The sequence below is a fragment of the Xyrauchen texanus genome, chromosome 8, assembly GCF_025860055.1.
Source record: "Xyrauchen texanus isolate HMW12.3.18 chromosome 8, RBS_HiC_50CHRs, whole genome shotgun sequence".
Taxonomy (NCBI): Eukaryota; Metazoa; Chordata; class Actinopteri; order Cypriniformes; family Catostomidae; genus Xyrauchen; species Xyrauchen texanus.
In genome coordinates this window covers 38,668,090-38,690,848 of record NC_068283.1, presented here as the reverse complement: position 1 = coordinate 38,690,848, position 22,759 = coordinate 38,668,090, and the positions used below count along the sequence as shown (strand labels likewise).

Below are 22,759 nucleotides of genomic sequence, written 5' to 3'. Positions count from 1 at the left end.
GGTTTTTTTTTTACACTGCTGTTATTTTTCCCGCCATACATGATAAGCGGCTAAGTGTTCTCAAGATTTCTCCCTCCTCTTCTTCTTCTTGGAAAGTTGTAGAATACTTGGAAATGGAACTCTTTGGCTGGGTGGGGGCGGAGTTGACCACGCCCCCGATAGTGAAAACCTTAAATCACACCACCGAATCCCGCCCCCACGTCACTAAACCCCGCCCACCCCACAAGCTCGCTCAAATTCGAACGATTCAACCGCAACATCACAAGTACCTGCGTTCACCTTTTCTAAAGTACATATTTGCCTGCAGCGTCGCATGAGCAGGAGTCTACCTGCTTTATTAGAAACTTGAATTAGAATTTATTTAATACAAAGATTCATAACACACCACAAACAAAGAAACGAGGGGATGTTTTTGAAAGGGCATTGTAAAATGATGGACATTTCATTCATGGTGTTGCAAGCGGTTACTTTGTTTCGTCTTGTACAAACAGGTGAGTGAGCATCAGTTTATTTTCTTTAGATTCTTCAATGATGATTATAAATAATCTTTAACACAATGCAAAGTTATGAGAATGTTATTTAAGTCAGTTTTATCGGTGGCCAAACTTTAAGGCAGGATTTATTATTTAAATGCAGAACAATGATAAATATATTTTATATTTTTATGTATATGTGTGTGTGTGTGTGTGTGTGTGTGTGTGTGTGTGTGTGTGTGTGTGTGTGTGTGTGAGAGAATGTGAATAAAACAATGAGAGAAATAATACTGCACATTTTAATATTTTAAATTTTATTTATACATATATATATATATAAAAATAATATTGAACTTTTAACTTTTTCTAATTGTGAATTTGGAATGACCAATGCGCAGTACTTTGTAGGTCCTCGTGGTGGCGCGGTTACTCACCTCAACCCGGGTGGCGGATTGTTAATCCTCCGCTTCTGAGACCGTCAATCCGTGCATCTTATCACGTGGCTTCACGAGATTCACAGGATGTGGAGGTTCACGCTACACTCTGCGATCCACGCACAACGTACCACACGCCCCATTGAGCGCGAGAACCACCAATCGCGACCACGAGGAGGTTACCCCATGTGACTCTACCCTCCCTAGCAACTAGGCCAATTTTTTGCTTAAGAGACCTGACTGGAGTCACTCAGCACGGCCAGGATTCGAACAATTGCAACTCCAGGGGTGGTAGTCTGCGGCAATACTCGCTGCGCTACCCAGGCCCCAATAATATTGAACTTTTTCTAATTATATATATATATATATATCAGCGGTGGGCCGTGCATTTTAAGTCTAGGCCTTCAGTGTGATTCATGCCATTAAGAAAACAGTTTCACAATGATTAATACACCCTATGCCTTTGGGCATCATACATTATGTCGCAGCTAAATAATAACACCAATTGACACGTCCCCGCATGAAAGCCAGAACTTGAAACGACACTTAATGCTCAAGCAAGTCTAAGTTTAACTGCAGCTTGACTGTTTTGTGAAATGAACATCAAAATCATAATTTTTCATATGAATCTACTAAGGAGGTCTATAATACCTGGACAAATCTATCTAATAATATTTGAGATTTAAATGTTGCTTGCATTAAATTTCATTTCGTCAGTGTACACGGTCGTGCTGCGTTCCAATCAAGTTGGATGTGGGATATTCCTACTTGATATCTCCGACCATAAATGCATTCCATTACCCGATATTCGGAACGGCAACGCTCCCGTTAGCTTAGCAGGGGTCTGACTCTCATTAGAGACGTCTCCTAGCAACCCTAATGATAAACAATGCTGCAGCACTAGTATTTGTGCTTCAGGTGTGCGATTATCAAAAGAGATTATAATGTTTTATACACCTGCTTCTGCAGGCGTTTGTTACACAAGTTTTTGTGGAAACAAACTCATTTATCGATATTACTTAATAAAGCGTGTTTATCACTTATCTCCCTGAGTGTCAACATGTTTGTGTGACATCATGCACCTGCATATCGGAGAAATCGTAGTTGTATGACTTTTCCTAGTAGGAAGTTGTAAAATCCGACTTTCCGAGTTGAATGGAACGCAGCACTACTTTTCAAAACTTGATTCGACACTGAATCCTCAAACTTAGAAAACTCCTGATGTTGCTATAGCAATGCAAAAAGCACTTACTAATTTTCTTGAGGTGAAAATCAGTCCTCCTTTCCTGTTTAATAAATTAAGCAATCACATGGTCATGCAGAACATCTCGTTTTTTTTAAATCCATAAGGATCTCTTTCTCAATGGTGATGTGGCAGAGACAGCCGACTCATCAGCAAGATCTCGTGCTCTTCACTTTGAAATGACATCTCTTAAAGCGTGATTCGCTCAAGGCCAGCTAGAAGGCATCGACCGGGACATATCCTAAAGATCACACCCACCAAGAACAAATAAATCAATCTGATTGGCTGATGAATCTGACAATCTGACTTTAGTTGCTCATTCATTTGCACTGTTGAGGGATTCTGTGGAAATTCTGAAGGGGGTGGAGCTCAGACTCACATGCTGCTTTGGATTCGGGCATATGATTTGTGAAATAGTTGTCACTTTGCTTGTAAGCATCAAGGATTCAATTCTGACTGGAAAGCCGTTTCGTTATTCCCTATTTGTTTGTAAATTGATCGAGAGTGGAAAGCAAAAGGCAAAATGAATTCTTCAATTCTTCAACTTCACTAGAAATAGGCCACAAGGCAAAACAGTGTCTATATACATTCCTTGTAGCCACACATGTACATACTGTCCGTGCCTTTGCCTTACGAGAAGCATTCCATAGTATGTTCACACACAGCTTTTCCTGGAAGTTTGCTGTATTTTTATACCGCTGTAAACCTATCTGAGAACTTCTCAACCCTTATAACACATGTTAATAATATATATTACTCACCGGTTGCTTTGCAGGGTAGTTGGAGTTGTAATAGGGTCCTCGGCGGTGTCCAATCCAGCTCAATCTAGGATCCGTTTCACTGGGCTTTTGCTTAGCAAAAATATCTAATTATATATATGAAGATATATTCAGGGAAAAAAATCACTCTGAGACTTGTTTGAAAGATTTTTCGAATCACCAAAAATTATGGTTTCGTTTTACTCAAAAATGTTCAGAATAATATAAAGACAATAAGTTCAAAAATAACAGAAAAGCGTATAGGTCTTCACCTCGGAGTGCGGCCCCGTCCATCAGTAAACAGAAAACATTTATATGGTTTGATTGGGGCCGTCTTTAAGAATTTGGGGGCAGTCACCTTAAAGAAATCATTCCTTATTAGGAAGCTTTTACAGTTCTCTCGCTACACACAAAGCGGCTTGCTTACTCTAAAATCTTCCCCCATTAAGCTTGCTAAAAATCTACCCGTTTTCTCAACTTCATGTGTTAAAACCACGTTCTAACCCTGGCCTCTCAATGGCCTCTATCTCACATACATGGGTTAAAACCACGTCCTAACCCTGGCCTCTCAATGGCCTCTTCTCTTCTATGTCTAAAGGTTACAGGGACACATACAAGCGTGGTTTCACCCCAGTTTAACCCCCTTTAATGCTTTACAGAAATCACACAGGAAACAGTAGCTTTTCAACTAACAGAGCGAGTTTGCATCAGCCATGCAAGCTCCTTCTGCTAGATTAACATTTCACAAATAGGACACATAAATTGTTTTCCCCTTAATAGCTCCTTTGCGGTACACAACAATTGTTTATTAAGCTTTTCCATCTGTTTGATGGTCTTTGTCATCTGACAGATGAGATTCTTTCTCTGTCTCTTCAACTGCTTCTTCTTTCTCTGTTTTCTCCTGGCTTTATGCAGTTTTCTGGCGTGGTCCTTTTGTAGTCTGTCCACTAAAAGATCATCCATAAATATTTCAATTTTATCAGTCTGTTTTGAGATACTTAATTCACCAAGAAAAGGTAATGTGAGGCATTTATCAGAAGATTTCATAGTCTCAGTGCCATGCGACACTACAAGTTCTAAATCACGTGGAGGTTATGATGTCACATAGATCCATGACATAAACTAGGAACCTGCAGGAACTGGCGTCCCTTTCACAAACATGCAAACTCATGAAAAAATTGTTACTTATCCCTTATACCTTGACTTGAGAGTAATATAAGAGTTTAGAGCATACATATAACGGCCATGTCCACTGGCGTGTGTGTGTGTGTGTGTGTGCGTGCGTGCGTGTGTGCGTTCTTTTTTTTCAATAACATTTAGTGGTGATTCTTAATAGTTTCCAATAGATTCATTCTCCTTAAAACATCCTTGGCATGGTTACCATGTGTTTTGCATCAACCGTGCAAATCTTTATAGTCTTAATGGTAAGATGTTTAGATAATTTCATACAATGAGAGAGTGTAGGGATGGGCACGAAAAAAGTTACATAGCCACATTGCAATCCGTGATCACCAGAATGGCCAAAGCTTGTCATCAACTGCTCCTGTAAACAATGAACAATTTATTTAGCTTTGGAGAGGTGATGTATGATGTCAACCCAGGATCATAAACAGAGTTTGATATGTTTGAAGGAGCATTAGAGGGGTAGTTCACCCAAAAACTATTGGGTATAGTGATATAAAAAATATGACTATTTACTCACCCTCATGTCGTTCCATATACCCACATGACTTTCTTTTGAAGAATGTCCTTGCCATGCCTTTCCATATAATGAAAGTGAATGAGGACTGAACATCAAAAGTTTTACAAAAGTGGTCATATATGGATATGGACTCAAGACTGTCATCTAAAGCCATACAATAGCTTTGTGTGAGAATGTATGTTGTTTTTACGTCCTTTTTTTAGTTTTAAACCCTCAGCCTTTCATTACAATTGCATTGGAAAAGGGCAACATATGTCTCCTTTTGTGTTCCACGGAAGAAAGAAAGTCAAACAGGTTTAGAACAACGTGAGGGTGAGTAAGTGAGTTATATTTTTTGGCGAACTATCTTTTTAAGATCTTTACAGTGGGTCTGAGCAACAGCAGGTTTGTGTTGCCATACTGATAAGAAAGACCTGTCTGTATAACGTGATATTTGTGTAATCATGGCAAAACAGATGGTTCCTACTCTGAGTTCTGATTGGATGAGCCACCTTCAAAGCCGTTGTAAATTAGCTGATATTAGGGCAGCAACTAACTATTATTTTGATAATCGATTAATCTAACGATTATTAGAATGATTATTCAACTATCGTCTATTCTCTAAAAGTAAGTCTAAATATCTCATATGCTGCTTCTCATGTGAATGCATCTTTTTTAAAGGATTTTTAGATATTTTAAAATATTTACATTTTTAATATTATATTCAACATTCTCAGATAACTATTTTTTCTTCTGATTTATAGCTGCTAAAGAAAATGTACGTTGTTTTAAATGAGTTTTAGATATTTACATTGGAAAACAAGCCAAAAAATATCATAAACATATTTTGTTGCAGTGAATAATGGGGCGAAGACTTCCTCTCTCACCTTTCTGTTCACTTCAATCTTTAACTCACAAAAAACAAAATCCCTCTTATTAATAAAGCTGCATATTGCACATTTTCTTCACAATAAGAAATGCACAGTGACTCATATATTATGCTTCAATAAGCCGTGAGCCATCATGTTATAATCTAGCTGCATTAAGCGCACACACTCAAGGGATGAGCGCCCCCGCGACAGAGTGTGCATCAGCCGGATGCAGTTTCAGTCTCTCCCCCTTATATCGGGACATTCACACAACTCATAGAAGAGGCACCGACCACACAGAGTAATGCCAGTTTCGGAGTTTGTAGTTATTTACATGATCTGCTTCTGTATTATTTGAACTTTAATAAAGCTGAAACGCATTAGATATAACTGCATTTAAGATGTAATGCCGGGGTGTTTCCTTTAAAGAGTTCCGGCTCCGCTTATTCCACAACGTGAGTGCTTCTGAATGTACTGATTTTGTATTTTTGCATTATAATTCCCTCATACTTTGTGATCTACGAGTATTCTTCCTCTCCTCAGTCTTGCGCGAGTTGCAGCGCTGGTCTTGTGCGTCATCATTAGAGTTTAATGTGATGTCATGTTACGTTAAATGAGATCAAATTAATATTCGACAACGGAAATGTTATTGACATTTTTTTATTGTTGACGTTGTTAATAATGTTGAGTAATCCTTTCAGCCCTAGTTGATATACAGTAGCTGATACACACGTGACGCACATTGACATTTTATTATAATGCAGCAAGTTTCTATGTTGCTATGAACCGTAAACAGTTAGGCTAATTAACTATTACATAGTGAAAGAATGGTTGATTATTGTTATTAATAAATGTAATTATTTATTGAACATTGGTGTCTTTTATCATATTGCTGTTGCCACCATTTTATGGCGCTTTGACGTGGAACAGTTCCGTCTGGAATTATTTTAACGAGCGGAGCAAAAGTAGTTAAAATAGCCAAACATAAATGTAAGTTACTTGGTATTTACTTCTTGTTTAGTTGCACTAAATATCAGCATGTTGATATTCGTGTGTCGGTACTTTTTATTCCAAAAAAGATGGAATAGACACCATAGTCCATAAATGAATGGCTGTTTATTGAAGAAAGTCTTGAAATGAGTTGCCGTCGTGTCATAGTTATGGATTGCATTATGAATTGATTGATCAATCAGTGACTTGAGCCATTTGCTACCTCCACATTTATTGTCAGAAATAGCAGGGTGACCCAGATTCATTGAGCCGTGGCCTGAGCCATCAAAAGAAACCACAACACTTCATTATTCCCCTGAAAAACTTTGAATGCACCCTAATGAGTGTCACGTCTATTCCACTTTTGAAACCAGAGAAAAGCTGATGGTTGGTTAGTGTGAGTATTCTTAGATGTCTTTGTTTGACTGAAATAGCACAGTCCATTTAAAGGGTTACATCTATTGAACAGTTGAAAGCCGGTCATGTAGAATAAACTCAAATTCATGCATTGACCTTGAGGGGAAAACATTCCTACAACATTTTGATCAGTGGTCAACCAATGACGATATTCCCCTATGCTGAAATATTTGGTTACAGCCTTGGAGTCATGCCATGCTTGCATGCAACCAATGTAAAGTGCATGCATCTCCTTTTGTATGTGTGCGGCATACTGCATGTCTACATTTTGAAATTGTGTTGTGACATTCATTTTTAAGTTTGTTTGAAGAGCACTCTCAATAGTGCAAACATTTCCCAAAGAATCACAATGAACACAAGGCTCTTTTTGATTACAGTTTCAAAACAGGACAAACGCGACAGTCTATACTTGTTGAAATCAGTCAAACGAACCTAGTTGGGCATACTACAGTTCCTGGATTTAGCACTAGTTTGTGTAGACTGATATACAACTTCTATCAGGGGTTATCGTTTTCTAGATCGCTCTCTAGAAGAAACGTTTCAAAAAGATTTCAAATGTAATAACTGGCACAAAATAAATCGTAATTATGTAATTATTAGGCCACTTTTTTCTTTATATAGCACTTAATGTAAGTATTAAAGGATGTATTTTTAGTTTTTATTATGAAGACAAATATTTGAATCTTTTATAACATTGTCAACATTGGTTGTGTTTTTTTGTGAGAGGTGATGTATAATGTCAACCCAGGTTTTCATGTGTTTGAAGGAGCATTAAAAGTTTTTTTTTGTTCAGGTTTCATCACTTGTGACCCTCAGCAATATCAGTGTGGCAATGGGAAGTGTATCACATCCAGATGGATCTGTGATGAAACTGATGACTGTGGTGACGGCACTGATGAACTTGTTGCTGCCTGCTGTAAGTGTACTCACACCCATATTGGTACAACTAGATCCACTTAGTTTGTATTTCTACACCGATTGTGGGGGTAATCAGTGGAATTTTGTCACCACTAACAGCACCAAACAGAATAGCAGCAACTTGATAAAGTTGGTGATGTATGATGTGGTGGAAGAGAAGAAATGCAAAGACACGGCTGTGACTAGTTCCCATTATAGGTTAAAGTGGCTGAAGGGAATTTTCAGTATTTGATTTATTTTCGTTTTGCTCTCTCAGTAGCCAAAACCTGCAGACCCTCTGAATTCAGCTGTGGTGGGCGTCTCAACCAGTGCGTGCCCAAGAGCTGGAAGTGTGACGGCAAGGCAGACTGTGAGAATGGAGCAGATGAGGAAGGCTGTGGTGAGTGGCTTCACTTTGGCACACTTCAATTTTCACACTTGCTTCGAATGCTCGTTCAAAACTCGAGTTTGATATCACATCAATAGCGATTCACTTTCACAAGTAAAGCTGAATTGAGTTCATCCTAATTGTAACTTCCATTTGTAAGTCCACGTGAACTGTTGGGGCGGCTGTGGCTCAGGAGGTAGAGCGGGTTGTCCACTAATCGCAGGGTTGGTGGTTCGATTCCCGGCCCACATGTCTCCACATGCCGAAGTGTCCTTGGGCAAGACACTGAACCCCAAGTTGCTCCCAATGGCAGGCTAGCACCTTGCATGGCAGCTCTGTGTGTAAATGAGTGTGTGAATGGGTGAATGAGATGCAGTGTAAAGTGCTTTGAATACCGCTGAGTTTAAAAAGACTCTATATAAGTGCAGACCATTTACCATTCCCAAGACCACTGCTTTAAGCAGACTTGTATAAGTAAATGGAAGCAGAATCTTTGGGTAAACTATTTATTTAATTAATTCTCGTACCTTTTCATGTTGATGCCAGTGCGCATACTGTATGTGTTCAAACCCTCCATTGCTTTCTTTCTGTCTTCACTAACAGCTCCTCGGCAGTGTTTAAATGGTGAATTCCAGTGCGGCAGTGGGCAGTGTGTTTCGACTGCATTTTTGTGTGATGAGGAGGCAGACTGTGATGATGGCAGTGATGAAGTCTCCTGCCCACCCACCACCTGTAGCTCAAGCTCTTTCAGGTGCAACAATTCACAATGTGTGCCTCGATTGTGGGTTTGTGATGGAGACACCGACTGTGACGACGGCTCAGACGAGTGGCCACAGAAATGCGGTCCAGGGGCATCTACAGCTCATAGAAATCCATGCTCTTCTATGGAGTTCCAATGCGGCAGTGGGGAATGTATACACAGTAGCTGGAAATGTGATGGGGGAGCAGATTGTTTGGATCGCTCGGACGAGAAAAACTGCTGTAAGAAAATAAAAACATTATGTTGATGTTATATTTGCACTGACTTTATCCAGCTACTCTAAAATGAATGTTCTGCTTTGCCCCATTGACTTCCATCGTGAGTGCATTACAGAAAACCCGTTTTTTGTTCATCTTTATAGATCAAGGGACGAATTGTCTCTGGTAACATATTTTGAGCCCAGAAAATTATTTTGAGAGCTGAGAAACTATTGCTTTAAGTTTAGAAGCATTGTATTCGTTGTCTGATGTGTTCGTTATTAAAATGTTGCCATGAAATATTTTGATTTTTCAATATGAGCAGCCTTGCCCACATGTCGACCGGATGAGTTCCAATGTGCTGACGGATCTTGTATCCACGGCAGCCGGCAGTGCAACCATGTATACGACTGCAAAGATTTAAGTGATGAGCTGGGCTGTGTCAATGGTGAGCCATACAAATTATACCATTTACATATTTCATATCCAAATTACATGCATTATGTGTTATTATTCTGACATCCTAAACTTATATTTCTCCTCTCCAAATTTTAAGCAACCCATTGTGAAGCACCATACAGGTTTAAGTGCCGTAGTGGTGAATGTATTAGCATGGAAAAGGTTTGCGACAAGAAGCGTGACTGTAGGGATTGGTCTGATGAGCCGTTACGAGAGTGCGGTAAGTAAATTGAACTTTCAAGGAGGCACATTACCTTTATGCAGATCTGAATCTTCATATGTGATTTGATTTTGACCCATCAAAATCCTATTGAAATTTTGTGTTAACTAGCTACAGCTTAGTAATTATCTTTCTGAAATGGTAGGCTATAATAGCTCCACTTGTACACTACCTGCATTTTAACGCAATCCCTTTCAAATAATCAAGAGTTGCAGCAAATTTGCCACTCATTATTTTTACACGTAAATGAGCTTTGTGGCAAACTTGTCATTGCCTTCATTGTCTACAAAGGTTTGCCTCAGGTTCACCACTACCAGTGAAGAACTGCAAACTTCTGGCAAACATTTGTGCTGAATAACGAGCTCATTTTCATGTGAAAATAATGAGTGGTGAAATTGCGGTAAGTTTGCCAAGACTCTGGATGCATGCCACTGGATAAATAACGTTTTAAAGGCATTTTTCAGTGATGTTAATTACTAAGCTAACTAGAAAATAGAAATAATGTTTGCTAGCATAGTTATTAGCTAGTTAGCATATCCTGGCTGGAATGAATCATCTAACCAATATTGATAAGTGTGGGGTGCAAATAGGTACTGTTTACACCGGGGTGCATACATTGCTATTTAGGAATCACAGTACAAAAAGAACAGAATACACCACCTGAATGTAAACAGTATGTTAATTTTACACTGGGGTGCAAATTGCATCTGTCATTTCAAATCCACAGATTCGAACGAGTGTCTATACAACAATGGAGGTTGCTCTCATATCTGTAATGATCTGAAGATTGGTTATGAGTGCCTGTGTCCCACCGGCTTCCGTTTGTTGGACAAGAGACGTTGTGAAGGTACAAATTTGAAATTGGTTCCAATGCCGAAACTGGTAGATGCATTGAAAAACGGGCCAGAGTACATTTTATTTCTGATAAAAATCTTTGGTGCTAATCCAAATCAAAGAGTGATTTAATCTGAACTTCAAACTTATTTGCTTCATTCAGTTATTCTGTAAATGTCTCGATGGCATGAGTCAGGTTAGAGTTTGTCCAGTACGTCCATGCTGTTTCTTCCTATCATGAGTCAGTGGTGAGACTCAAACCATTTTAATGCAACAGTTGTTATCATGACCATTTTTAACTTTATGCCCAATACTTTGTTTGATTTTCTCAGACATCGATGAGTGCGCCAACCCAGACACCTGCAGCCAAATTTGCATCAATCAGGTGGGCAGTTACAAGTGTGAATGCGAGGAAGGCTACCAGATGGATCCTGCCAGCAAGGCCTGCAAAGCTATTGGTACGATTTTAAAATTGCAAATGGCCATTTTCCATGTTTGTGGACAATAAGACTTGTACTCAATTACACACACAAAACATTGTTCCCTCCTTCCTCTGGTTCTACAGGAACCATCGCGTACCTATTTTTCACCAATCGCCACGAGGTGAGAAAGATGACCCTGGATCGTAGCGAGTACACCCAAGTAATTTCCCACCTGAAGAATGTTGTGGCATTGGACGTGAATATTGCAACCAAAGAAATCTACTGGTCAGATCTTTCCCTCAAGAAGATATACAGGTAAGGAGAGAATCTTTGGACTCGTATTCAGAAACTTTACAAATACCACTTTGACTCTTGGGTCTCTAGACCATTTGTGTAGTACCCAACAGATGGTCCTCAATGTCAAGCTTTGTCATAATTTCCTAGAGCCCCAATGGAAACAGCACATGACTCCTCTCAACACAGTGTCATAATTAGCAATGGCTTAAATGCACCTGAAGGTATCGCCATTGACTGGATCCACGGAAACATCTATTGGACAGATAGCATCCAAGGTGCCATCTCGGTGGCAACAGCTGACGGAAGCAGACGCAAGACACTCTTTAGAGAAAACCTGGCCAAGCCGCGTGCTATTGTGGTCGACCCTATTAAGAAGTACGTCAATTCCCAGAAACTCAGTACCAGTTTAAGGGCACATTGAAGTCTAGTCCGATCCCCTCTGATATGGTGATCTCAGGCAACCATGTCTAAAAAATACAATAATATTTCAGCCACAGAAGTCGATAGAGAGAGAGTGCACCTTTAAATGACCATGGAACTCTTTAAGATGTATACTTAAATGAGCACATTGCCAAGTTGTATAACATGTTAAACCTTTTGTAATCCATTGTAGCTTTATGTTCTGGACTGATTGGGGCACACCAGCCAAGATTGAGAGGGGAGGTCTCAATGGAGGTGACCGCAGTGCCCTGGTGACGGATAACATTGTCTGGCCCAATGGAATAACCCTTGGTATGAACTCGTCAACCTGCTTAACTCTATCATGACAGATCAGCAATTTTGGATCTAGTCCCTAGAGGGTTTATCTTGCTCAACCCTTGCAGAGCTTTTTGCCCAAAGTGTACTTTTTATAACTGTGATCTTGTTTTCTTGTTCTTCCCCATGCCTAGACCTAGTAAACCAGCGTCTGTACTGGGTTGACTCTAAACTACACACACTCTCTAGTATCAGTGTGCAGGGAGGTGGTCGGCGAACTCTAATCATAGACCAGGGCAAACTCGCCCACCCTCTGGGTCTCACTGTTTTTGAGGTAACAGTTTCATAACCTATTCAAACTTGTTGCTTGAAGACCTTGTATAGAATGCCATCTCTGAATGCTTACTCAAGAATACCCAACCTTTGTCTTCAGGAGAAAGTGTTCTGGACGGATGTAAGCAACAATGCAATTCTAAGTGCAAATCGTGTGACGGGCAGAGACATTATAAAAGTAGCAGAACATCTCTCATCCCCTGAAGACCTTGTCCTGTTTCACAACCTGAAACAACCCAAAGGTGTGTTGGTTATTACAGTACATAGGCATAAATTTGACTTTTTGTTGTAACTTCTCGGTCAGTACATTTACATGTACTTTAAAAGTTTGATTTCAGTCGGATTAACACTATCATTTATAAAAACATTTTGTTAAGTTGGACTAGTAAGACCTAGATAAAGCGATTGTAGCTTGGCTTCCTCCAGCATGTATATACATTCATAAGTCCACGCTTTGCCTCTGTGTTGTGCATATTCTCTGAAAGACAGAGGTAAAATGCAATGAGTATTACTGGTAGAGCTGGGTAAAAAATAATGATCATACAATTAATCAGCATCTTCATTTGTACAATTCAAAAATCAATTCTTAAACTCCCAAGATTGAGCTTTTACTCTATGGGCAACCCTTTACAATGCGAGTAAATTACCCTCATTTGTGACCAAATTGCACTCTATGCAACTACAAATGTCTGTGATTGATGTTTCGCTCACCAATGAGTTACTATAGTGGCAAAGAAGTTTAGCACTGAGATCCTTTCACAGTGTGTTGAGAGTAAAAGTTTGATTCGGTGTAATTGGTGTCCAAGATGAGATCTGCATAATCCACTTGTCATTGAATAATCTCTTTTAATACCATTTCTGTTCTTTTCACTCAGTTGCTAGTCAAAAAATAAATAAATAAATAAACATTACATATAATAAACATGCATGCGCTTAACCAAAACACTTGAACTGAACTGCTGCTAAACTTAAAGAGACAGTACTGTTTTAGTGCTCACTGTAAATACTTGTAAATAGTACAAATTGCATGCAAAAAAGACATGTAACAATATATATGTTTGCAATAATATCAAATGCAATTTCAAGACATATTTATTGGAATACATCATATGTTTTACATTTGAAAGAAGCTAAAATGTGGCCTAACTAATGATCAAATAAAATGTGTAAAATTGAATACTTTCATAATGTACTAAGTTAGAAGGTCCCCTGTATAATTAACAGTGTAGAGAGAATTTCTTTCTTATGTATATAAAATTGACATTATGTTATGAATTATACCCAAATGAATCGGAATCGAATCAGGAAAGTTGTATCGGTACCCAGGCTTAATTACTGGCTCTTCCTGAGCTGACGTCATTACATATTATATTACGCATTGTGTCATGTACACTTGGACAGATGCAGACTGTAGCTCGACAATGTAAAAATCCACTTGTTTATAATTGTGCCTATAAACTCACTGAACACACCACATTATGTCCTAAAAGCAGTTGGTTTCTGTCCAAAACACCACATGGCAAAATAGTCTTCAGCTAAATTCTTTCTCAATGTCCTTTCAGGAATAAACTGGTGCAGGGTCAACAATGGTGGGTGTGAGTTCCTGTGCCTAGCTGCCCCTCAAGTCAATAGATTCTCTCCCAAGTACACTTGTGCCTGCCCAGACAACATGATGCTGGCCAAAGACATGCGAAAATGTGCTCCAGGCAAGTGTCCCAAACAACTGGGATGTTGTTTAACCTTAAACTCAAGAACAGTTTTGTGAGATTTTTTTATTTTTTATTGTATTATATTTAATGTAATTCCTGTTTGATTTCTTCACTTGACCATTCTGTTTTAATTTGAACAGTTGTTGTAACACCAGCAGCTCCTGTCAGACCCCAAATGCTTACAACTAGTCATCCTCAAGTACCTTCAAAAACTTCACCAAAACCTGCTCACCCTACTACTTCCAAAGTGCAACCTTCTACTACTCGTACTCCTGTACCTATGAGACCTAGCAAGCCCACCACCCAAGCTGCCCCTACCAAACCTTCCCAAACCACTACTGGACTTCCACTGTCCACCCAGACAGGTATGTGTATGATCAGATCATTACCTTGTCTAAGTATTTGGCTCCTTTTCCTGGCAAATAAACTATGAACCTAAAGGGGCATTCGCATTCACAGTGAATAAATCACTGGAGGTCACCAAGCTGGTGTACTATTGGTTTGTAGTAGGTTTCTCCATTGGACCCTTTTCACATTTCCTTGTACCCTTTTCACATTTCCGTGTTTTGGAACACAGAAGTAAACTATAGCAGGGTAAACCTTTATAGCGGTATATGGGAGACCACAGCAAATATTAATTTTGCATTCCCATTCTCTCCAAAAGCTATTTGCTATTTCGTTTCCACAATTGAACAAAAGAGGACAAAAATGGAGAGATATGGATTACGGCTTTCAGAGAAAGATGCTAAATTTACTATCATTCCCTCAGCAGCTGTGTTTGAAACACCATCGGAGAGGTTGCAGTTAGTTAAAAAAAAAAAAACCTGGGTAATATAACACAAGAATAATGTTATACATTTCAGTGCCCCTGTGTCAATAGGCCTGGCTCCCCTAAATTGGAGTGGTAGAATGGTATGAGTGGTATTCTCAATGGTATTCTTAAAGCTATCTTTCAAGTCAAGTCAAGTGGTTTTTATTGTTCAACCATATACAGTTAGTGCAGTACACAGCGAAACGAGACAACGTTCCTCCAGGACCATGGTGCTACATAAAACACCATAGGACAAACACAGAACCACATGAGACTACACAGACTAAATAACATACCTATATAAAGTGCATGTGCAAACGTGTGCAAAAAGTACGGGCCAGTACCATACATTTCTAAAAATTAACAGGACAATAGACAGTGAGAGACAGTGCAGCTCCGACCAGTACACATTTGTAATCTGAGTAGTGCAAAAAGATGACACTTTCTACAAATGCCAAATATAAACATAACATACTATGAGATTCTTCTATGCACATAGCAGTTATTGAGGTAGCAGACAGGTATAAAGTGACAACATTAAAGTGCAACTCAAGGACGTGTGTGTGTGTGTGTGTGTGTGTGTGTGTGTGTGTGTGTGTGTGTGTGTGTGTGTGTGTGTGTGTGTGTGTGTGTGTGTGTGTGTGTGTGTGTGTGTGTGTGTGTGTGTGTGTGTGTGTGTGTGTGTGTGTGTGTGTGTGTGTGTGTCAGTCCAGTCTCTGAGTATTGAGGATTCTGATGGCTTGGGGGAAGAAGCTGTTACACAGTCTGGCCGTGAGGGCCCGAATGCTTCGGTAGCTCTTGCCAGGCGGCAGGAGGGTAAAGAGTTTGTGTGAGGGGTGTGTGGGGTCGTCCACGATGCTGGTTGCTTTGCGGAAGCAGCGTTTTTTGTAAATGTCTTTGATGGAGGGAAGAGAGACGCCGATGATCTTCTCAGCTGTCCTCACTATCCTCTGCAGGGCTTTGCGGTCCGACACGGTGCAAGTCCCAAACCAGGCAGTGACGCACGCAGCTGCTCAGGATGCTCTCAATAGTCCCTCTATAGAATGTAGATCTTGTTGGTCACTCATATTTGCGATGCATGCAACTTTTATATTCATAGTAATAATCATAGATACAAGCATTTAACAATTCACTTGTTACACTGGACCATTTAAAATGAACTAGTGAGTTTAAAAATGTGCTTAAAAATACTTAGTTTAACCCATTTACAAGACCTGTACATACTGATTAAATTCTAACCTAAAATCTTAATGTAGCCTATTATTAATTTTACCCAAAAATGTTACTGCATTAATTATTCTAAATAACAGCATGGCAACATGGCTTAAAGTTTGTGGGTAAAACCAGAATGTTTGAGTCATTTAAGGGATAATACAGTTGCCCCCCTACAAGCACACTCCCCTGCCCCCCACCCAGTCAAATTGGTCTTGAACCGCCCCTGGATTTATGCTACTAAATAAGGTGGAAATGCATCATTGCAGTCTGTGACAATAGTCAATTTGAATGCTATCAGCAGATGACATGACCTTCACTATCTGCACTCCCATTCATAAAGCTGCATAAACTTGTTTTTGCATGCAACTCATGTCACTTTAAATCACCAACTATCACTGAAAATGAAGTTAGTTAGTGTGAAGAAATGTTTACATGTTGTTTTATAATGAAAATAAAGCATGCTTCAAATTACTGTGATTTTCTCCTTAGATGAGCACAACAGTGATGTTAAAGCCGTCTCAGAAACGTTGCCTTCGACACCGTTGGCCCTGTACATTGTAGTGCCTCTAGGTGAGTGCTTCAAACTGAATATTTTAACAGGTTACTCTTCAGATCTTTTAAAAGTTCTACCAATTCTAATGTAAATGTCTCATTTTCTTTTTAAAGTTGTCCTATGTTTGGTTGCGGTTGGTGCTCTGCTTTTCTGGAGAAAGTGGCGACAGAATAAAACCAACAGCATTCACTTTGATAATCCGGTTTATCAAAAGACTACTGAAGACCAGGTGCACTTATGCAGAAACAACAGTTCTGATGGCTACTTTTACCCACATGTAAGATGTTTCCATTATTTATAAAAAATATCCACTGAGTACCGACTACATTTCACAATCTAATCCATGTTATCATATTAGCATTAGCATATTAGCTTCAGCTTCAATTTTAGGGCATTATTGACCATCAGTTTATTAGTAGCGGTGCTCGCTAAAGATGAATGATAGTCGAATTGTGCGGCTAGTTTAATCGAGAAGTGATGTTTCTTTTCTAAGCTGATTGACTAATGATTTTTGCCTTGTGGATGATATAACGGGTGAAGAAATCCCATAGACTTACATTAGCTACTATACAGTAAAAATTAGGAAGCATTAGGTTTACACTGCTGTCTTGAATAAAAGGTAATTGCTTTGAAATGTCTAATAATAATTCATCTTTACAGCGGCAGATTGTGAGTCTTGATGATGAAATTTGATGATGAAATTGGCATTGAGATCCATGCTGAAACTGACTGGAAAAGAGCCATATTTGACATCTTACAGACATCTAGAGAACGATGGAGAGTCCACACAAAATGCCTTGTCACACAAGACAATTTAGACAAAAAACTAATCCAGGGCTGCTGGTTTAAGTCTACAGTAACAGAGAAACCTCAGACAACAACAACCTCAACTTAGCACTTCCCTTTATATTTTATAGCTCTTCTCTATATACTGTAAATCAATGATAGCACTTCTATAAATATAAATCAGAGCACTTATAAATTATATAATAATGATATATATATATATATACTACAGCACTTAAGAATCAAAGTTTTATTTTCTTGAGGTTTTCTTTTCTTTTTTTTTCTTTTGGCAGCAATCACAAATTTTTTAATGCACTAATGCTTCTTTTTTTTTACTTGCCGAAGAAACTAAGCAATTGATGACAAATCTAATTCATAACTTATGATGCAGTACATTGAATACTAAATGAACTTTTAGAACGAAAGAATCTTTCCTTCCCAACAAGAAGCACTTCAGCATTCATTTCAAATGGACCATTTACTATGAAAAGAAGCACTTAAGCCAAGTTTATGTTCTTAAGGTCCTTTATGTCTTTGTTTACACCTTTTTTCTGAACAACTCATGTTTTTGTGCCAAAATGGTCAATGTTACACCTGAAACTGGTAGTTAACGGTTCGACCTAAAATAATGTTGTGTCTGTCCAACACCGGCTCAGTGTGTACATTTATACATTTGGCAGACACTTTTATACAAAGAAACTTATAGAGCCCTTATTACAGGGACAATCCCCCTGGAGTTAAGTGCCTTGCTCAAGGACACAATGGTGGTGGCTGTTGGGATCGAACCAGCGACCTTCTGATTACCAGTTTACCAGTTATGTGGTTTAGACCACTACACCACCACATGTATATATGAGGGATGATTTTTGATTATCACAATATGGGATTTATCCAGTTCCGCATTCCACATTTTCTTTTTTTTTCTTTTTTAAACCATGCTTTAATTATATAACTGTAGTGTTAAATAGTTTTATTTGTGGTTGTAGTGGTGAAAATGATGTAAATTATTACTAAATTTATTTCAGAGCAGTTAGAGCATTTTACTTACAATTATGACGGCCATAATTCCGCAGGTGAACTTTGGTTAAACTGCTTGAATGTCGAGATTAATCTCAAAAACACATAATGTTGTTTTTGTTTTACTTGCTTTGATGGAGTTGCTTCGATAGTCAAGATTATCAATAATTTCTTTGCAATTGTTTAACATTCTCCATGTGAATGTGTAAATATTGTATTCTTGTATGTAAATATGTTTATTGTTGCATACTATTACGGCCGATTTGTATTTTAAGTATAGATTCTTGTATATAAAGTTTTATTTATTTTTAGAATCTTTGGTTAATAATTGGCTTTCTGTACTGCGTACCATGTGTGATTTTGTTTGGGTGGGAACAGTTGTTTAGAAATAAATAAATAATTTATAATGTTTCTGTACATTCTAATAGACGTAAAACAAATTAATAATGTCTGTATTTGTATATTACTGGTGCATTTTCTGATTTATTGTCTGGTCGATTGTTCATGACCTGTACGTAATCTTGAAATAAAATAACTTGAAATAAAAACATTTTGAATACTTTTAAGCAGATGTGGTTTTGATTGTCCTAATGTAATTTCGGAACAACTATCATTGGCTTTCCTGGGAAGACAAATATAAATAAATCCAGTATTTCATGTTTAACACATACTTAAGAACTGCACTCAGCTGTTAACCTTGGGTCCAGTCTGACCCATAAAAATTAATAAATTCAAATTCAGTTGCAAAATGGATTTTAAATCTACTAAATTAAAGTCTACTAAATCGACTTTTTGTATTGCCTGCAATTATATTAATAAAATGTATTATATACTATATTTTGTAATGTAATTTTTTTAATTTTTAATAATTATACACTGGCAGCCAAAAGTTTTAAATAATGTACAGATTTAGCTGTTTAGGGAGGAAATTGGTACTTGAATCCACCAAAGCAGCATTCAACTGATCACAAAGTATAGTCAGGACATTACTGATGTAAAAAACTGCATCATCACTATTTCCAGCAACCATCACTCAAACACCTTATCCTTGAGTAATCATGCTAAATTGATACTAGAAAATCACTTGCCATTATATCAAACACAATTGAAAGCTATTTGGTTCATTAAATGAAGCTTAACATTGTTTGTATTTGAGTTGCCACAGTATGCAATAGACTGGCATGTCTTAAGTCAATCATTGTTTTGAGGAATGAAGACTATCCAATGCTTGAAATTGCCAAAAAATTGAAGATTTTATACAAAGGTGTTCACTACAGTCTTCAAAGACAAAAGGACAACTGACTCTAACAAGGACAGAAAGAGATGTGGAAGACCAGATGTGCAACTAAACAAGAGGATAAGTACATCAGAGTCTCTAGTTTGAGAAATAGACGCCTCACATGTCCTCCGCTGACAGCTTCATTGAATTCTACCCGTTCAACACCAGTTTCATGTACAACAGTAAAGAGAAGACTCAGGAGGTCTTATGCGAAGAATTACAAAGAAAAAGACACTTTTGAAACAGAAAAACAAAATGAAAAGGTTAGAGGTGGAAAAGAAACACAGACATTGGACAACAGATAATTGGAAGAGTGTTATGGATCTGAACCCCATTGAGCTTTTGTGGGATCAGCTAGACTGTAAGGTGTGTGAGAAGTGCCCGACAAGACTGACACATCTATGGCAAGTGCTACAGGAAGTGTGGGGTGAAAGGTCACCTGAGTATCTGGACAAACTGAAAGCTATAATAACAAGGATCTGCAAAGCTGTCATTGATGTACATGGAGGATTTTTTTGATGAGAACTCTTTAAAGATTTTTTTTCAAATTGTAATAGTAATTTTTTACGTTAATAATGTCCTGACTATATATTGTGATCAGTTGAATGCCATTTTTGTCCATTGGTGTATATTTAGTTATTTCTTTTGGGGGGGCCTTTCTATGCAAATATTGATATATGCGATTAATTTAGATTATTTTGACTCATTAATGGACATATGATGTAATTAATTCGATTAAAAATCGTAATGGAGTGACTGGCCTAAAAAAATAAATGAACTATTGAACAGTGTGTGAGGGGGCAATTTTTATTTGGGGTCAAAGTTGATTCATATACAAAGATATAAATATATTTAAATCTGCAAAACATCCTGAAAAGCCAAAGGTGAATGGTCATAACTGGATCTTTAAATATGGGTCAAACATTTGGCTCACAGATTTCTTTCTCACAATTTTTAAATGATTTATTTCTGTCACAATGCCTGCTTCCAATACCAATTCCATTTATGACATATTCTACTGGAAATGGGTCAAAAATGACCCTATAAGAGTTAGCAAAGAGCTGCAATGAGCAAAACATTCACAAATCTCTTATAGCTGCTGTGAACTAGAATGTAAACATCAGCCGAAGGACCCCGGGATCAGTTTCAGCACATGAGTAGATAAAATGCTTTTGACAATTCCTTTTCCCATAGATGTGCTGAATGTACTCATTCATATGGAGGTCCATGCTGAAAACACCTCACAAAATACCTCACAGAGGCAGCTGTAAATATAAACCTTAGGACCATATTTTACACATGACTGAGCTATAAGACCACTTTCCTCCTGGACACTGGTAAATTTGGGTCAGTTTAGAGTGAACTGTATAAACACAAAGGAATGAGAGTGAAGCCATGACTTCTAGGAAACCGTTTCTCTGCACACGCTCACTTTTCAAAACATGCCTTCCCCAAGAGATGACACCATGATATACTGACATCCTGGAGAAAGAGGGCCACATATTAGTTGAGACCAATGGGAAGACGGGACCACATGACCTATACATGTTTTTCGACGAAGTCAACCGGGCAAACAGCTCCACCTCCTCCGTTATCTCTCACGTTTCTGGAACTCTTATGAGAATTGCACAGGGCCACTAGAAAAGGCAGCACGGGAGGAGGGCATGTTTCTTCATACTAGTCTACACACTGAGTGTATGGAAGCCTGATTTTACAGGCAAAGTTCAAGGCTCAAGAGATGTACATTGTGGGCGGTTACATTAGATAACAACACATTCAAAACAAGTTGGTTGGTTACTCCCTGTCTTAATCTTTCCTTCTTTTTCCATTTATATGGTCACCACGATTTTGCCAAGTGAACGACATTTTCCTGGATCAACATTCCTGTTTAAGAAGCTAAATCAAAATCCTAGCCCATTTTAATTGACATTCTATCAAGAAAAAGGTAATCACAGCGCTCTCCCAGCTAATCCAGTGCTATGACCAAAACATTTGATCTATTCAAGAAAAGGAATATCTGCAGTCTGGAAATGTCTTGCAAAAAATATAGGTTTTTATTACCTAAAACCAGCAGCAGGGGAATAAAACAGACGTTTCTGCCCAAGGCCTTCTTCAGTATAATTTACATTCTGTGCAAACGCTTTTACTCGAAGGAATTTACATTGCATTCAGTGCATACGGTTTTATCAGAGCAGTGTTCTTTGGTATCGAACCCACAACATTGGCATTGCTGGTGCAATGCAAGACCAGTTGAGCTACAGAAACAACTATTGCTAAACTAAACTAAACCCACTTAACCCTAACAATAAACTACCCCTAATATAAAAGGGAAATATGTTAAGAATGTTGTTCAAGCCCCTAATCACAGCCATAATCCTTATTCTACCAATTCCCTTTACCTAAAATATGATTGGTTGATATGGGAATGTTGTTCCAGGAACATGTCCTACTTGGCAAAATCCTGGTCTGTATACCTATCAACATATATATATCCCCCCTCAACTTTGTACTGGTTAATTCCCATATATTACTACCGATATAACCTATGAATGCACAGAATTAACCATGCAAACCAAAACAAGTACAAAGATGTTCAAAGACGATTAAAGGTAGAAGACCATGTCTTTTCTAATAAACTAAGTACAATATATTTTATATTTGATGTACTGTGTACACTGGCGGCCAAAGGTTTGGAATAATGTACAGCTGTTTCGGAAAGAAATGTGTACTTTAATTCAATAAAAACTGGCATTCAACTGATCACGATGTATAGTCAGGACATTACTGATGTAAAAAACAGCACCATCACTATTTGAAAATAGTGTAAATAGTGCATTCCAGCAGCCATCACTCCAACACCTTATCCTTGAGTAATCATGCTAAATTGATAATTTGGTACTAGAAAACCAAACCCAGACTGAGGTGAGTAACCCGCGCCACCACGAGGACCTACTAAGAAGTGGGAATTGGGAGAAAATGGGAATTGCCACAGACCCCCGATTCTTCTTCTGTTTTTGGTGA

The 22,759-nt window shown here is 38.3% G+C and overlaps 1 protein-coding gene across 1 annotated transcript; it reads left to right on the top strand.

Annotated features, from left to right (window-relative positions):
- The first annotated feature begins 284 nt into the window (after nucleotides 1–284).
- On the top strand, nucleotides 285–17,549 carry LOC127647291 (low-density lipoprotein receptor-like). Its single transcript, XM_052131451.1, has 18 exons — nucleotides 285–491; nucleotides 7,659–7,781; nucleotides 8,040–8,162; nucleotides 8,754–9,131; nucleotides 9,433–9,555; nucleotides 9,664–9,786; nucleotides 10,514–10,633; nucleotides 10,953–11,078; nucleotides 11,186–11,357; nucleotides 11,487–11,714; nucleotides 11,953–12,071; nucleotides 12,230–12,369; nucleotides 12,469–12,610; nucleotides 13,931–14,074; nucleotides 14,218–14,442; nucleotides 16,593–16,673; nucleotides 16,770–16,933; nucleotides 17,317–17,549. Exons 1-18 carry the CDS (start codon nucleotides 407–409, stop codon nucleotides 17,347–17,349), a joined length of 2,649 nt encoding a protein of 882 aa, XP_051987411.1. The 5' UTR covers nucleotides 285–406; the 3' UTR covers nucleotides 17,350–17,549.
- Nucleotides 17,550–22,759: the final 5,210 nt, after the last annotated feature.

Bases quoted from the DNA above. Each gene is read 5' to 3' on its own strand.
- LOC127647291 (XM_052131451.1), top strand. From the start codon at position 407: ATGTTTTTGAAAGGGCATTGTAAAATGATGGACATTTCATTCATGGTG. The intron at 9,132-9,432 runs GTAAGAAAATAA...CAATATGAGCAG, and splicing joins CTCGGACGAGAAAAACTGCT to CCTTGCCCACATGTCGACCG. The intron at 12,072-12,229 runs GTATGAACTCGT...CCCCATGCCTAG, and splicing joins GCCCAATGGAATAACCCTTG to ACCTAGTAAACCAGCGTCTG.